The following is a 17205-nucleotide window of genomic DNA, read 5'->3' as shown; positions in this document are numbered from 1 at the left end:
GGGACTGAGCGTTCTGCATTTTGCATCCCCCCTACTAACGTAAACCGTAGTAGTAAAAAAAAACAACCGGTGTTGAAGCAAGACGTTTAGGCCTACAGAGTCGATCGATACACTCCGGTAGACTCTCGATAAACCAACGGCAATAATGTGATGCCATAATATTGTTTGAATGACAATCCCTTCGTTATCATTTGGACGAGAAGAAATGCATAAATAAATAGGCTACGGAAATAAATATATGGAAATACATGCCGAAATACCCAATTATGTCAGATTTGATCCATTACTTACTGTGAACATTTATGTATTTTTACATTTTTCCTGCATTTATATTTTTTTTACTTATTCGTTCACTTGAGTTATTTTTCATTTTGTCATTTTGACCCACAATAATTTAAAGATGCAGGACACAAATTTTCACAATAGTGGCAACGTTTTCGAATTGTATCAACATTCAAATGAAGATTTAAATATAACTGACATACTGGCATCTTCCAGAAATCTGGAGAAAGGACAGACCATGCATGCATTCTAGAAAGTAGCAATAGAAGATGCTTTGCAATTGTAATTCTAATAAAAAATATAAACTTTTGACTAAAAGTAATTGACCTGTCCTGGTGATAACAGACTACCTATAGGCTCCTTACGTGGTCAGCATTGCTAGGCATAAAAACGTCTGTAGGGCCTAATCAAGACGGGCAACAACCGCATTCAATGAGAAAAACCTTAACGCTAAAATGATATCATTGTGCATGGTTTATCCACATATGTACTCTAACAGTCCATTATTGTGACATTTTGCTAATTATGTGTGTTACCAGCGCATTTGCAACCCGACGATTATTCAAGATTTGAAACAATACATTCATATGTAAAGAATACACCGTATGGCTATTTTCTCAAGCTGGGGCAGCTAACTTCACCATGAAACTAAATCAGGCAAATTAGCCACCTAATTTAGACGTCTGCGATAGCGGCGAACATGATTGGTAGTCTACATAGATACGCTGAATAGCTGCCTACTTAACAAGCTAGCTAACCGTCCTGCATCTAACATGAAATCTCACTAATTACATAGCTAGAAAACAATCTAACTATAAAACAGTCATTGGGGTAGAATGTATTTATATTTACCTACAGCAGAGAAACGCTGCCAGTGCGTAATCCGCCTTTAGCTCTCCCTGCCCTGCCCATCTTGTTGAAAGCCGGGCCGACGTAGACTCCGTCTTGAAATCTGCTTAGTCCAGCGGCCTTTTATTAATTCTTATTGCAGTTGACAAGTTAATTTCCTTTGGTTCAAACGCAGAGGACGCCGGTGACTCCACGGGGACAGGTGGCTTGTTCGTGGTCTGCTGTAACGTGATTTCTCCACTGAACATTTCGCGCCAGCAGCATTTAAGAGACTTCGGCCACGCCCCCAAACGTGACTCGCAGGGAAGTAATTTCGTTCATAAAAACCATTCTGTCTCAGTGAAATTTAAAATGCATATTTCGAGGACATAAACACGTTCTGGCGGACTGAACTTCTCCCACCGAAATTCATTCAGTGTTAACTACCGTCTACCGACATTAGATTGAAATTAAGTGGCTTACTGCACATACATTTTTTTCTGTCTCTGTCCAGATTTGAAATTGGTGAATCCGCCGAAAAACATTTCCCCCCGCACACTAACATAAAAAAGTAGACCAATTGAGGGGGAATTTGGCAACGCTGGTCACTAGAAGTCCTACAGGTTTTGGCTCCTCAGTACTCAGAAGACCAGTAAAGCTTCGTCAACAAAATTCATAATCGAATTCTAGCCGAATCCGTCTGTTCGCTGTCCCACCAACCGAGTTCGTGGCATCTTATCACCTGCAGTCAGCTGAGCCAGGTGTTTTCACATTGCCACACTCTTCAGAGGGGTTGATGGGAAGTGTAGTCCACCGCTTTTTTTTTTTTTGAAACGCACAAGTCTTCCACATTTTCCACTTTCGTGTGAAAATGGTCGCTTTTCCTTATAGTCGATCAGCTGAAAAACATCAGCAGACCACCGCCAACAGAGCCATCAAATTCTGCTCCAGGAGGGTCACAGCATGTTGGCTTCCAGAATTTTCTGCACCGAACTAATTTCTGTCACCGACTGCATGAAGCACAAATGCACCTTTGTTTCATGACCTAAATTGGTTTCTGACCGAAACTACAAAATCCTGCTGACACTGCAGTGCCCACCAGGACTCTATAGTTTTGAAATCCCTAGCGTACAAGGACATTTCCAAAAAAAACAAAATGGTATATTCATGGCCCTGTATAGCACAGTGCTGTAAAATAGTTGCATTGGTCAATGAAGAGAAAAACCAATCTTCCTAGATCACCAATAAATCCGCGTTAGTGAATGGATCAGCAGACACTGCAGGTCCCAGAGGGCACCATTAAAAAGTAAACCCACGCCACGCCCCCCCCCCCCCCCTTCAAAAAAAAAAAAAAAAAAAAAAAGCAGGGACAGAGTCCACGCTCCCTGTACTTACAGACCAGCCCTGCAGAGGGCGCCAGCGCGTGCCTCCTGGGTGTTCAGACGAGAGGCTTCTACTGGCTACAAGCAAACCACTCTTTTCCACTGCATCGCATTTTCAAATAATTCCATATTAGGCAACAAGGTTTTGAACAGATACCTTAATATTTATTCAAAACCAAAAAAATAAGGAAATTAAGAATTTAATTTAAAAAAGAGTAAAGAAACACTAAAACTAAAAATAAATGTACAAAAAGTCGAATAACCATATACAATGAGAAAAATAAATACAAGGCTGAACACAGGACTGTACCTTGAGCGGCCGTCGAGCCGCGTCTCAGGCCAGATGTGTGTGCTGTTTAAAGGCCGTGCCCGTGTGTGTGTGTGTGTGTGTGTGTGTGTGTGTGAGAGAGACAGAGAGTGGCTGAAACAGGGCTGGTGGGACAGGAAGAGGAAGTGGAGCGGCTCGGTGAACTCTGAGCCCTGGCGGGAGCGATGGTGTCGCTCTGCTTCGAGGCCGACGCACACCGCACTCGCCCGCCTCTCCACACTTCCCGGGAGCCAGAGGAACCATGGGAATATTGCACCTAGTTTCGGGGGGAGGGGGGGGGATCAGGGATCAGCTACCTCAACAGCTGAAGGAACAGACAGGAACACAGGGCAGCTGGAAACCATGGAAACTAAGTATCCTGCGTTTCCTACCGCGTCCTCAAAGCACATACATGTAATTACGTGCTGTGTGTGTGTGTCAACACCAACATGTGTGATCTACGTGTACATGTAATGTATAACAGACTATTATTTCTGTTCACTTTTACAGTCAGTTCGATATTCTTTAAATAAAATATGTACACACACAAACGTGCATTGATATTATAGCTATATTAATAAGACAACAGGTATATATATTATCTAACTGGCCTGGTTAGTACTCATCCTTAATAAGCATCTGACCAAAATCAAATGAAAAGGCTTTTTTGAGAAGATAGTGCAGGATTAAAGCGCAAGTTAACACAAACACTCAAAACACTAACATTTTCCTTCAATTAAAACAAATCTTGCCAAGGTTAAAAGTGTGTAAGTCTAAGTCTTCTATCTGAACTGGCAGCACCTGCATCTCCAACTTCACAATTAAAATATAATTTGAAAACAAACTAAACAATTAAAATCCACTCATGTGAGCTCCGTTTATGCCTCAGAACAAAAGCTGTGGATCAGACACAGCAACTAGAAAATGAGGAAGTGTAATTTATCAACCAGCCACCAGGTGTCTCCAAAACATCACTTTATCAAATACTCTGTACACTCCAAACGCCCAGTCACTGGAGTTTCAGCCTGGACAAGATGCATTTCCTCTCCTCACTTGTTAATGTTCTAAACCAGCAAAAGGCTTCAGAATGGTTCCCTACCTTCAGTCCTTTTAAAAAACAAAAATCGAGACCAAAAAGTGATGCCTTCAGGCCAACAATGCAAATGACACCCGAGTTGCAAAGCTAAAGTTAAAAACTTCAGTCATATAAATTTTCTTAATCCAACGGTCGCCTTTCAAAAACCAGTTGGAAAAACACTAGGGTCGAATGAAGCAATGAAGATGGGTGGATGCTCGTCAGAAAGTAAACGCTCTGGAATGATACAATCTCAACCGATGAACAGGGGGTGATTTTGAGAACTTGAGAGAGGAATCCACCATTTTCTTTAGCCAGATAACGACATTACGAATGCAGTTTGGTCCTACAATGTAAGCTTCAAAAATCAAACAAAGCAAAAGGGGCTCGGCTTCCTAAGCGACGGCGAAATGAAGGACGGAGTGACGTCCCTGCGGGTTCACTCACCGTCTCCCAAAGCCCCCGCGCGCGGCTATCAAACAAACAAAACCCCAAGAGCAAAGGAAAAGAACGGGAAAAATAAAGAAAAAACTTAAATATTTAATGAAAAGAAATCAAATTTAATTAATGATCACAAGTGATGCAAATAAGCAAAAACATTCAAACAAAAACACCAAAGAAAAAAAGAAGAAAAAAAAGTTAATTCAGCTTCGCAAGGCAGGTTCCAGAAGTTTGGGATTCGTTTTTTTTTCTCTTCTTTAATAGAAAACTATTTTTAAACAGACTTCCATAACTACCAAACTACACTGCAATGAAAGAAAAGTTACTTTCAGTTATTCTTCCTCTCTCCTCACTCGAGAGTAAATCCCCACTCAGCCTGTTAAAAAGAAAAGAGAAGAGAAGAGCTGACAGGACGAGCGCAGGGAGACGCCGGCGCTCGCCGCCGCTCTGAGCGGCTCTGCTCTGCTGCCACCCCTCTCAGTGAGTACCGCAGCAGGCTCCACCGGGAGGCCCACCGGGAGCTCCACCAGGAGGCCCACCGGGAGCTCCACCGGGAGGCCCACGAGGGGGTGAGGCTTAGGTGAGCGAGCGAGTGAGTGTCTTGGGCGGGGGCGGGGACGGGGGCGGGGGCGTGATCATACATTTCTTTCCTTCAATCTCTTTGGTCCATCTTTTTCTTTTTCTTTTTTTTTTTACATACATATATATATCAGAGTCGGCTCTCAGGGACCCTTTCCAAAAAAAAAAATTGAAATTCCAACTTCAAAATGTAAATTCTGGCTGAAGCCGCCACACCCTTTTCTTCAGGAGCAGTTTTCAGCCGAGCGCCAAGAATGCAATGCCTAAAAAACACTGATTTACATGCGGGGGGGAAAGATCCATTTTAGCAGCTGCAAAGCACAACTAGCCTCAGGTCAGTTCCGGTAAGTTCAAGTAAGGTAAGGTAAGGTAAACTAAACTATGCTCAGGTAAGGTAAGCTCAAATAAGCTCGGGTAAGTTCAGCTCAGGTAAGTTCAGGTAAGGAAAGCTCAGGTGAGTTCAGGTAAGGTAAGAAAAGCTCAGGTGAGTTCAGGTAAGGTAAGCTCAGGTAAGTTCAGGTAAGGAAAGCTCAAGTGAGTTAAGGTAAGGTAAGAAAAGCTCAGGTGAGTTCAGGTAAGGTAAGCTCAGGTAAGTTCAGGTAAGGTAAGCTCAGTTGAGTTCAGGTAAGGAAAACTCAGGTGAGTTCAGGTAGGGTAAGTTTAGGTAAGAACAGACAGGAGGCAGAAGGCTAGAGCTGAACTGAGGTTTAGGAGTAGAACAGAACAGAGCTGTTACAGAGGGAATCAGAGTTTTGTAAGACACTGCAAACCTGAAGCCTTTTTTTAAACCATGCATACGGCACATAGTGACCTCACTGAAATCTAGTATTAGACAAACAAATGAACATAAAAGTGTAGAATTGGTCAACACATCTTGGGATATCAAAAACGAGAAAAAAAGAAAAAATTAGAATACATTAGTTGCATCCCAGTTTAAGAAAAACAAAAAAAACATTCTACACATTTTAGTTTTAAACAGGACGAAAAAATGTGAAAATCTGACAAATGGGTATTTTCACTGAAGATTGACTAAATATACCTTTGCAGTTGTCAACTTTTTTTTGTAGAAAACACAAAAAAAAAACAAAAAAACAAAGAAGAGTGAACATCCTCCTCTCTCTCTTCCTCCTCCCCTCTCTCTTCCTCCCCCCCCTCCCTCTTCCTCCTCCCCTCTCTCTTCCTCCCCCCCCTCCCTCTTCCTCCTCCCCTCCTCTCTCTCTTCCTCCTCTCTCCTGGTTCTTGCGGGGTTTCTCCAGGCCCGGCCCTCTACTTGTGAGACTTGCTGGTCTTGAAGGAGACCTGCAGGATCTTGTCTCCCAGCCGGTAGCCGTTGAGGCTGGCGATGGCCATGGCCGCCTCCTCGTAGTTGGTCATGGTGACGAAGCCGAAGCCCTTGCACTTGTTGGTGTTGAAGTCGCGGATCACCTTGACGTTGGTCACCGCGCCGAAGGGCCCGAACATCTGCCACAGGATGCCCTCGTCCGCGTCCTGGCCCAGGTTGTAGATGAAGATGCACCAGCCAGAGGTGGAGTTCCCCGGAACACTGACGCCCGACAGCCCACCCATGTGCTCCACACTCATGGGGGAGAACCTAGGGGGGGGGGGGATAAGGGGGGCGGAGCCTTTAAGCACTGCGTCACAGCCCTGGGGCACACTAGCCTTCACCTCATTGGTTTAAACTGAAAGCATGTCCCAGTTTGGTGGCTGGTCTGCCGTTGTGTTTCTTGCAGAGGAAAGGGGATGGATGTGAGTTTGAGGAAATGGGATGTATGTGGGTTTGAGGAAAGGGGATGGATGTGAGTTTGAGGAAATGGGATGGATGTGGGTTTGAGGAAATGGGATGGATGTGGGTTTGAGGAAAGGGGATGGATGTGGGTTTGAGGAAATGGGATGGATGTGGGTTTGAGGAAATGGGATGGATGTGGGTTTGAGGAAATGGGATGGATGTGGGTTTGAGGCAATGGGATGGATGTGGGTTTGAGGCAATGCAGATGCAGCCGTTCACTCAAGGTGTCTCTGTTCATAAGCAAACTGAGCAAACTCTGAACGCAATCGGTTACAGTGAGCGTGTATTAGCATGTGAATGGTGTGTGTGTGTGTGTGTGAGCACATTTGCGTGTGCATATGTGTGTGAGCACATTTGCGTGTGCTTGTGTGTGTGAGAACATTTGTGCGTGCTTGTGTGTGTGCGCACGTTTGTGTGTGTGTGTGTGTGCACATTTGCGTGTGCTTGTGTGTGTGTGTGCACATTTGCGTGTGCTTGTGTGTGTGTGTGTGTGTACAGAAACAGCAGAGTGGACTGCAGCCGCTGCACTCCATTGCAGGCGTTACAGTGAGTGTGACGTGTGGGGGGTGAATGGGAACTATGACGGTAACCATAGTAACAGGCTCACCTGAACCTCTGTGCCTGGTGGTGCACGGGGCCGCCGAAGCGGCGGGACTGAGAGTGGTAGAGCTGGGACAGCAGCTGCGAGTTCTTGGCCTGGTTGGGGTTGGCGGCGAATTTGACGGTAATGGGCTCGGAGGCCCCGGGGGGCTTCTGACCGTTCAGGTCTTTGATGGCGTCCTCCGCCTCGGCGCGCTTATCGAAGCGAATAAACGCCACGCCCCGCGACAGCCCTGCGCCAAAACAGCAGCCCCGCCATTAGTCTTACGCCTGAACACCAACACAACCCCGCAATTAGTCTCACGCCTGAACACCAACACAACCCCGCCATTAGTCTCACACACCTGAACACAGACACAACCCCGCCATTACTCACACACACCTGAACACAGACACAACCCCGCCATTACTCACACACACCTGAACACAGACACAACCCCGCCATTACTCACACACACCTGAACACAGACACAACCCCGCCATTACTCACACACACCTGAACACAGACACAACCCCGCCATTACTCACACACACCTGAACACAGACACAACCCCGCCATTACTCACACACACCTGAACACAGACACAACCCCGCCATTACTCACACACACCTGAACACAGACACAACCCCGCCATTACTCACACACACCTGAACACTGACACAATCCCGCCATTAGTCTCACGCCTGAACACAGACACAACCCTGCCATTACTCACACACACCTGAACACAGACATAGTCCCACCATTATTCTCAAACCTGAACACAAATCACCGCACATACAGACCTGAACATCAAGTAATCACACACAAGTTAAACCTGGCATATGTACACACAGTCCATGTTGTGTTCCATAGATACTGCACAGATGCTCCCCCCCCCCCCCCCCCCCCAGTCCCCAGGTGTGTGCGTACCTGTGGCCTGGTCCACCAGCACACGTGAGTTAATGATTCGGCCGTAGCGTGCGAACATGTCCTCCACGTCCTTCTGCGTCATGGTGCGCGGCAGGCCGCTAATGTACAGGTTAGCATCCTTAATGGTGTCCGAGCTCGGACGGGCATATGACACCTGCCGAGGAGAAGGTCAGAGGTCAGCTCCCACAGTGACATCCCGTCCCAACAAAACAACCTTTCAAAAATAAAACAAAAGCTACATCTACATATATATATGCACAAAACAAAATATCTATAAAATAATATAAATATAGCTTACAGAAGCTTAATTGGTGGTATTTACTTTAAATATTTAAAAAGTATTTATTGACATTATGCTGTGACTGATCTTTAGAAAAAAAAAAAACCAACACGTTTATAGATTCAGATGTGTTTCAATGCAATACCACCAATTTGTTGCAATGGATTAGCTTTCAAACTCTCTATGTGTGTGCATGTGTGGGTTAATTTTAAGTGAAATTGCTCTCATGCAAACAGAAGTCATCCTTCTAAACAGGAAGATAACTGGAGCCAATCAGCCTCCCTGTACTTTAGTGTGATCTGAACGACACGGGGCCAGTGATTGGCTCACTGAATGGTTCTGTTTCTTTAAATAAAAAAAACCCCAATCAAACAAAGCTGGACCACACTGTGCGTGTTCTGAGTGGGAGGGGCAGCTGTGCAAGAATTCAGATCAGCAGCTAGCCGGGCAGGTGAGGTGGGGGCGGAGTCACAATTTACACCCCTGGCCACTCGGGACAGACCGTGCGTCCGTGGGGGGGGGGCAGAAACGGGAACGTTTACTCCCCGAAAAGGAAAAAAACAAAAACAAAAGCTGCGCGCCGAAAATGAAGACTTGCAGAACATGCCCGTCCCCCACACTGGAGTTTAATCACACTGCTGCTCCTATCCTGCTGCTCTTAGTCAACATATCGCTCTCAAAAATAAAATAAAATAAATAATAAAATATGGCGCTTAAAAGAAAGGCGCCAAAATCAAATAAATTAAATAAATTAGTGAGCAAACAGAATGAGGAGAATCTTGGTGCTCGGCTAGGCTAGCTGTTACACTAGGCCCTTCACAATGAGTGACTGCCCTTTGGCTCAGTTAAGAACTTCACTGCAAAACACACTTGAGTTCAGCTATGCTACGCAAGGGCTACTTCAGAGAGGGGTCACATCTATCAGTTTGACACATGTATACAAGAACACCTCTTTGCACGTTACCTTGATAGTTTTAGACTGTAGCCTCAGCCCATTCAGAGTACTGATTGCCCTTTCTGCATCACTAGGGTTAACATAGTTAACAAATCCGTACCCTAAACTGTGTCCTAGAGAAAAAAAAAGGAAAACAATAAAATAAAATAAAAAAAACGTTTATTTGTTCCAAAACTTTTTTTTTTTGCAAAACTGGACAAATGGGCTATCAACAAAAAAACAAATCTACAACAGTGCATCTTCAAAAGAGAAACATGTACTTAAGAAAGCAAAATAAAACTTCACAGGACCTCAGACTCATATAGATTACGACCGGGGCTAAAATTCTGAGCCTGTGCAATGTCAAAGCACCAACACAGTTACGACTTTTCATTTCGTTACTCGGGTAACCATCATAGCAAGTTAATGACAAGAAACACCATCACTTTCAATGTCTGGATTTTCAGTTATTAAAATGGTCAAACTGTCAAATTTTGTCACAATAAAAATGAACCTCCAAACCCATATGAATGGCCTAGGATCAGGGGAAACTGAACCACATTTCTCTATCTTGTGGTAAAGGTTGTCTTTTTTGGCAGGGGGCAAGGGGGGTAAATAGGGGAGGGGGCAAAATACATCAAACAAATTCAGTATTGAGGCTAAAATTTAGAATTTGGAGCACAGGGGGATTGAAAGAAAAGACAGAAATGTGCACGTGGTTGAGAAGGGTGCAGATTTCGGGATGAGCAGCGGGCCCTGTAGACCGAGCCACGGGCGATTTAGGAACGGGACATGCTCTACGCTAAGGGTAGGGATTGCCACCGAATTGTGACATATTCAACAGTTAGCTAAGACACATGTACCAGTCAACCTCCCCAAACAAATCATCAAACAGTTTCACACAGAGGAGGTAAAACAACCATTAAAACGACTAAATAAATGGCAAAACATGACAGATCAAAATTATATCAATAAAGTAGGAATAAAATTAAACACAGAGAGGACTTCCCAGGACAGGTGCCGCAGCGCAGCATCCAGTTTATTTTTTTTTGGGGGGGGGGGGCACGCAGTTGGAAAACATGAAGGTGGGTTTTGTAAAAACACGGAGAAGGAAAGAAAAGCGTTCGTAGACTCACTCTGGCTGCTGTCAGAATCTTTACCTGCCACTTTATCGCGGATGAGCTTGGCGGACTCCACCTCGCCGATGCTGCTGAACAGACTGCGCAGCTCGTCCTGAGTCATGCTCTGTGGCAGGTAGTTCACGATCAGGTTGGTTTTGGCGTCTTTTGGCTCGTCGGCCATGTGGTCTTCGTAGCCGTTGGACATGTCATAAACCTCCTGCGCACGGGACAAGGCAATAAACAGACTGGCAGAGGAGGGGGCTCGGGACATGCAGCAGGGACTATCTGGATGTGTTAGTAAGGCCAGTACAGGACAGCGTGCAGTGGCTTCCACACCACTGCTGGTGCAGTTTGCCCAGGACTGACCACCTTTTTGCTACAGTGCCATCTCTGAAAATTGTGCACAGTTGCAGAATTCACTAACAGACCTGTCAGCTTCAGTTATTTGGGAACCCCCCTCAATAGGGTAAATCGGGGTCAATTCAACACGCTTCTGGACCTCAATGTCACCGATTTTAATGAGATTTGGCATGGCTATTCGGTCTTACAATAAACACCTGGAACCGGGAGTACACTTGCATTTGATCATTATTGAGGGAGATATCGGGAAAATTATCACAACACTGACTGACTTGCTGTATCTACATTACTATAGGTAGAAGAGAAAGGATAGCATTTTAAGTCTTTTCCAGCTCTATCCTTTACGTACGCATTATGTTCACCTCAAAATTAAATGTAGGCTAACTAGAGTTATTTGTGATTATAATCTTGAAAGTTGACCAGCGAAAAAACTTGCATTTCAAAACGGACTAATTTTTCACCCAAGTTAGGTTATAATGTCATCACCACCTCCAGAAAATCTGGTCTCGGGTTTTTGAGTCACTGCAGAGATATCATTCCTTAGCCTATCTGAAGTGGCATCACATCATGAACTCCTTACAAAGTTGTAGAACACGATCAGTGACTATTTCAATGCACTACCTTCTCGATGTAACAAAGTTAAGAAGCAGTGTCTTATGTTCCAAACAAAAACAAAGGATCAGCAGGAACTAACAAAAATGGCCCTTCAGCAAAAACAACCAAAACAGAATGGAAGAAGAGAGCAAAAATGGCTCTGAATGGTCCCTTAGAGGACGCCCAAAAAGAGCTGCAACTCAACTAAGACTAGAATACAGAAAAGCAAAACACAAGGGGAGCATGAAGGCCAGATGCAACTAGTCTTAAATACAAACGGAGCCAAAGCAAACCAAACACATCATCCACTCAGAGAGAGCAGGAGACATCATCCAATCATAGAGGGCAAGCAAACAGTGCAACCAAAATTTCTCTCAAAAATAGAAATGAAATAAAATAACTTGCAAAAATAAGAAACACCCCAGCATTATACTCTCACTGCTCGACATTGTGTATGTCCAGCTGCCCTGACGGGATCAGCCACTATAAGCACATCTCGACGGTCCATCACAAGCACATCAGGGAAGTATCTCCATCATACACATACCCATACCTCATAACTTCTGATGCTGGCAAAGTCGAGTAACTCCTGAAGTGAGCAGGATTCGAGGAGGGCTGAAATGTTGCATGCACCTGCCTGTTCGCACTGATCATACTCAACAACATGGTAAGGAATTAATGATGCGATACCACTCCAGGTAAGTAATGATATCTCGACAATGACTCAAAAACCCAAGACCAAATTTGCTGGAGGTGTTGATGATACTATAACCTAACCTGGGTAAAAATCTGACCCATTTTGACATAAGTTTTTTTGCTGATCAACCTTCAAGATCATAATCATTCATAACTTTAATTACCTTTAGTTTTCGGGTGAGCATAATATGTAAAAGATATGGAAATGTACAATACATTTAAAATGCTGTAAGAACCATTTCTCTATTACCTATAGTAAAGTAGATACAGCAAGTTAAAGTCATGAAGTCGTGTTAATTTGCCCAAACTTTGTTAGCCCACATCTCCCTTAATAATGATCCAAGATGAGTGTAATCTGGGTTCCAGGGGCTTCTGGTAAGATCAAATAAGCATGCCAGACCTAATTAAAGTCTGCGGCGCTGTGGTCCCAAAGCGTGCCGATATGACCCAGACTTGCCCGATACTCAGCTGGAAGTGCTGCTGTGTCCCATGGCGACAGCGGCGCTCTCAATTTGGGAGGGGAGCGCCTCGGTGTGCGCTGGGAGCTCTGCAGTGCGCTAGCCCCTGGGAAGGACTGCGCAGCTGGAGCAGACAGACTTCAGAGTCCCAACTGACCAATAGCTGACTGGCCATGGGGCTGGGGTTGCCATAGCAGCCGAGACTTTGGGAACACTGGTGCCGCCGCCCACTAACACCCCGCCCCCCTCCCCCCGGACCCACAACCAGTTGGTCCGGATCGGACCCAAGCCAGCGCCAGCACCACTGCACACGCTAGCGCCTGCTGCAAATTCACCACTTCAGAGTCAACATTCGGGCAGTCAGCTGCGAAACCGGAAACCTATCCTTGGCCTTGGGCTAAGGCACACTTTCAGCAATGTTTTAACAGTGAGTCAACTTTCACTGCATTTGCTCTCAGGGAAAATGGGTTTTTTTTTGTTTTTTTCTTTCTTCCAGTGGCACCTAAAAATCAACAGAGGTGCCAAGGAAGCATTTCATCCCAAACTTGGAGTGCATGTGACCAATAGTCCCCAGCCACAGAAACAGGCAGTACATTTACTCTATTTCACATCAAATTCAAGGTTTCTAGTGATGTCATCACTTGACAGAAAAACTTGACTCTGTGGTGAAATATCACCCTGAGCTGGACATCGTTCCATCAGTTCTCTACTCATAGAAAGTACATCATACAGTCAGCCCATTATGACATACAAACATGTTACTCACTTTTAAGTACCTAATGTGTCCCCTTCTGACGGCCATTAAGAAACTTCACAGATCCCCAATCTGAAGGTATCAAATAGAAATAAGGTAATAATAATACTCACAAAAAAAGGGTGGGGGAGGGAAGGGACAGGGATTTTTCTGAAAACAAAATCAAACAAACAAACAAAAAAAAAAAACAAGTGAAAAAGATGCTGGGTCTTCTTACGAGCTCAATACCTGTGGAGAGAAGGGAAGAACTGTCAGACTTGCGTTCTGCTGGGTTACAGTCTCACCTGCACACTGTCTCACACCTTCGCACCTGCACACTGTCTCACACCTTCGCACCTGCACACTGTCTAACACCTTCTCACCTGCACACTGTCTAACACCTTCTCATCTGCACACTGTCTAACACCTTCTCATCTGCACACTCTCTCACACCTTCGCACCTGCACACCGTCTCACACCTTCTCACCTGCACACACTCACACCTTCTCACCTGCACACTCTCTCACACCTTCTCACCTGCACACTGTCTAACCCCTTCTCACCTGCCCACTGTCTCACCTGCACACTCTCACACCTTCTCACCTGCACACTGTCTCACACAGTCTCACCTGCTCACATCCAATACCAGGCTGCACGACACATTTGACCACTCAAATCTGACTTTTTCCCTCTCAAATGTTGTGAATGACACATTTGAGGACAGAAATAAGAAATGTGTAGCTTGTCTAAATGCATGAATCCAATCTGGACAACTGAAAAACTTGTCACCCAAAAAGAAGGCAAATCTGATTTGGACAATAAGCCAAAACCAAGAAGTCCACAAACCATCAGGATATTAATATCTGAGGAGAGCAGAGGACCTGCTGTTCTGCCAAACTTACTCTCAATAAAATCTGCCGGTGGGGAAATTTCTAATAAAAAGTATATATCTACACTTTCAAAATAACCAATTAATGCCACGCCCCCTCACACGAGCCTATTTCCTGCCACATAGCCCTATACCCATAACCGACACCGCCAATACCCCCCCCCCCCCCCAAATATATCTCCCTCAAACCTTTTCAATGTTCAAAAACCACAAGCAAAAGGCTACCGTTACTGCCGATTCCGAATTTACAGCACGAGAGTCTTTGACTACTAAGACGAAGTGCTCTCTTAAAGCTTTACAAACCGGCTAGCACTACCTACAAAAGGTGACCAGTTTCCGCACTTCGGATACAGCAAAGTTAGGGCTCCTAGTCCTGTTCTTTACGTTTGAGTTAGCTTTCACACGTATTCCGGATGTCCACTCACGTTCCAGTCGTTAGCTATGAAGGGTAACTTGAGACGAGCACGCTGGGTGATCTATTTAGAAATTGTTCGTTTGCTTTGCTAGCTGGGCGGTGCGCAAAAGCCCACTGACGATAGCGAAAAACGCGCCATTAGTAGCGCCAGTAGTACCTAACGTCGCTATGCTACAGTAATCAAAATTACCATGCCAACACAGAAGCGTGCAACTCGACGAGCAGAGTTAATGGCTGGCTGTATGACGCTGCCTCGACGGCGGATTTACTGGCCCAAAAACTACAGATAACCTCAGTTTACCAATTAACTTAATCTCAAACACAATTTCTACAATCGGGGTTTGAAACGGACAGCCGTCAACTAACAGGTGGGGCCATTCGCCAGTAACAGAAAGAAGAAAAGCATTCTCCTCCAAAAATACCTTAAAACTGACATTAAGCAGGTATCAAATTACGGTTTACTTACTCTACGAACACTCGCAGGGTGAAAACTGACCAGCAATAAGTCTTAACTTACAGAGCTAAATTTATCTGGCCGTTTCTGGCTGTCACCTCAACGTTGTGCTGAATTATGCTAATGCGTTTGTTATCTAGCTCAGACAACCTGGTAGCCATTCCCCTACTTCATAAAGGCTTAACTAGCTAGACTAGGTAGCAAGCTAATAAAAAAGAAACAATGCCATAGTTAGCTATCATAACGCCCGTTGTAACGTGCGTCAGTTTTGTGTGGCGCGTTCACAATATCCAAGCCACAATGCAAACGGCGGTTCGTTTCGCAGGCTCTAAAACATGCTAGCTGAATTTAAATGTTCGTCACACAAAGACCTCCATTCCACTTGCTAACGCTAGTCATCTCACTGCCCTGACGTAGCTAGCAACGTAGGCTACATGGCAAACTTAGCTGGGCGCTTAAAGGGGGCGTATATCGTCAGCGAAAGGAGGGAAATTGCGGTTTCTTCACAGAATATTGCAATTACGACTGGACGCACAGCAAGTTATCACTACATACCAGGCCCACTCCTCGCCGTTTCCTAATATTCACCGTTGCTACGAAAGGCTGTATCGGTCACCCTCTAAACAACGAGCAGCCTGGCTTTGGGCCTACCTACCTAAGTAGGCCTCCATCTTCTCTACCGCATGGCTGCACGCCAGTTTGTCGCCACCCCGCACACATAAACTGTACACAGCCAACTGATTAAAGTATTTTAAACAAATCTTGCCTGTTTTTCAGTGGTTCCGCAGCTTTTGTAAAAGATGAAGACGTAGCCTGCTCCTTATCGCGCAAATACCGAGGCTGTTGGCTAATCGAGTTGAGCGGCTTCTCGTGACAACGAACAGAGCCGAGGTCTCTCGCAACTGTCTGGCCGGGTAGTGACGACAAACACTGACTCCGCCTATTGTCGAATTTTATTGGACTTTGATCTTATCACTCACATTAAATAGCAAGGTTTTATTGGTTATCACTCTTATGTCCGCCCCCAAAACCAGACGTTGGGAATTTCTGATGATCTCATTCGATATTGTAAATGTCCGTTAGAGCACAGCTTTGTAGAAAATACCAGTTACATTCTGATTCTTCATTCCTGTTCTCATCACGCCCTTTTCTAAGGGAGACTTGTTTGGCGGCAGATCGTCGAAATGTGTCGAGTAAAGCATTGAATCTAAAGAAGTATCGGCTTATATATCCATAGAAGATGCGCATAAAAGAGGCGATTTACATATTGTCAATTTAAACGTTTTTATGGAGTTCGACTGGCGCTGTTCATTTTAGGGTTTTAAAGATAATATCTAGATTTCAATGGTAATACAACTCATATTTATTACTCTATATGTGGGATTAGCAGATCTTTAAAATATCTTTTTTTTCTTTATCTTTTCTTTGAAATAGTTAACATTTACTATTCACTTATGATGAGCTTTGTAAGACAATAAGATAAATAAGCCTGAAAATCAATATTTATGCATGTAATGAGAATGTGCATATGAGAAAACCGCAGGCCTAAAGATGCCGTCTTTTTTAAATCTATAAACCATACAGAAATGTCAATTTATTAATAATACTTAGATTAAGAAATAGTTTGAAAGCTATTGATTGATGCCCTGGGGTTTTCTGTACCAGTATGTACATTCGAGCAGTCGACAATGGTATTGTTTGCCTGCAGTAAGTGTTTTGAAATCACCGGGTGATCCATAAAATTAAATTCAGTGTGATAAATAGGACGGTGTGGTAAAACGTATTTTTTAGTTCAGATGCTTACCACTAGAGGTCAGCAAATGCAAATGAACCTTCATGATAACCATGAACGAAAGTACATTTAAAAAATATTTTGATAAAAGAGCCTTAAAAATAAATCAAACGTAAATGTAATTGTTAATGTAGGTGAAATGTTGGACACAGCAGTAAATATTGAGTGGTATGAGGACAGCACAGCAAAATAGAAACTGCAAGTTATTTGAATGAGTGTATGTGTGTTTGCACATATCTGTGGTGTGTGTGTGTGTGTGTGTGTGTGTGTCGGGAGGGGGGGGGGG

At 44.4% G+C, this 17205-nt stretch overlaps 2 protein-coding genes across 6 annotated transcripts in view; both read right to left on the bottom strand.

Moving 5' to 3' along the window:
* LOC118228936 (receptor expression-enhancing protein 6-like) overlaps window positions 1–1668 on the bottom strand; it is a 38754-nt gene extending 37086 nt beyond the window's left edge. For both annotated transcript variants that reach the window (XM_035420533.1, XM_035420534.1), the window contains exon 1: window positions 1135–1668. The gene's annotated coding sequence lies outside the window, so the exon portion shown is untranslated. The remainder of the gene's footprint in view (window positions 1–1134) is intronic.
* Window positions 1669–4394: 2726 nt separating this feature from the next.
* LOC118228905 (ELAV-like protein 1) lies at window positions 4395–16046 on the bottom strand. Of its 4 annotated transcripts, none has more exons than XM_035420483.1 (7): window positions 15894–16046; window positions 13403–13462; window positions 10544–10745; window positions 9438–9541; window positions 8194–8347; window positions 7288–7513; window positions 4395–6485 (listed from the first exon to the last, which is right to left on the bottom strand). In XM_035420483.1, exons 2-7 carry the CDS (start codon window positions 13436–13438, stop codon window positions 6161–6163), a joined length of 1047 nt encoding a protein of 348 aa, XP_035276374.1. In that variant the 5' UTR covers window positions 13439–13462; window positions 15894–16046; the 3' UTR covers window positions 4395–6160. The 4 variants fall into 4 exon arrangements, with proteins under 4 accessions (XP_035276374.1, XP_035276376.1, XP_035276375.1 ...); XM_035420485.1 differs by having other exon boundaries at window positions 10568–10745; XM_035420484.1 differs by lacking the exon at window positions 15894–16046 and having other exon boundaries at window positions 13403–13618.
* Window positions 16047–17205: the final 1159 nt, after the last annotated feature.

This window comes from Anguilla anguilla, chromosome 6 (genome assembly GCF_013347855.1).
Source record: "Anguilla anguilla isolate fAngAng1 chromosome 6, fAngAng1.pri, whole genome shotgun sequence".
In the NCBI taxonomy this organism is placed as follows: domain Eukaryota; kingdom Metazoa; phylum Chordata; class Actinopteri; order Anguilliformes; family Anguillidae; genus Anguilla; species Anguilla anguilla.
This window is presented reverse-complemented; position numbering and strand designations above follow the sequence as displayed.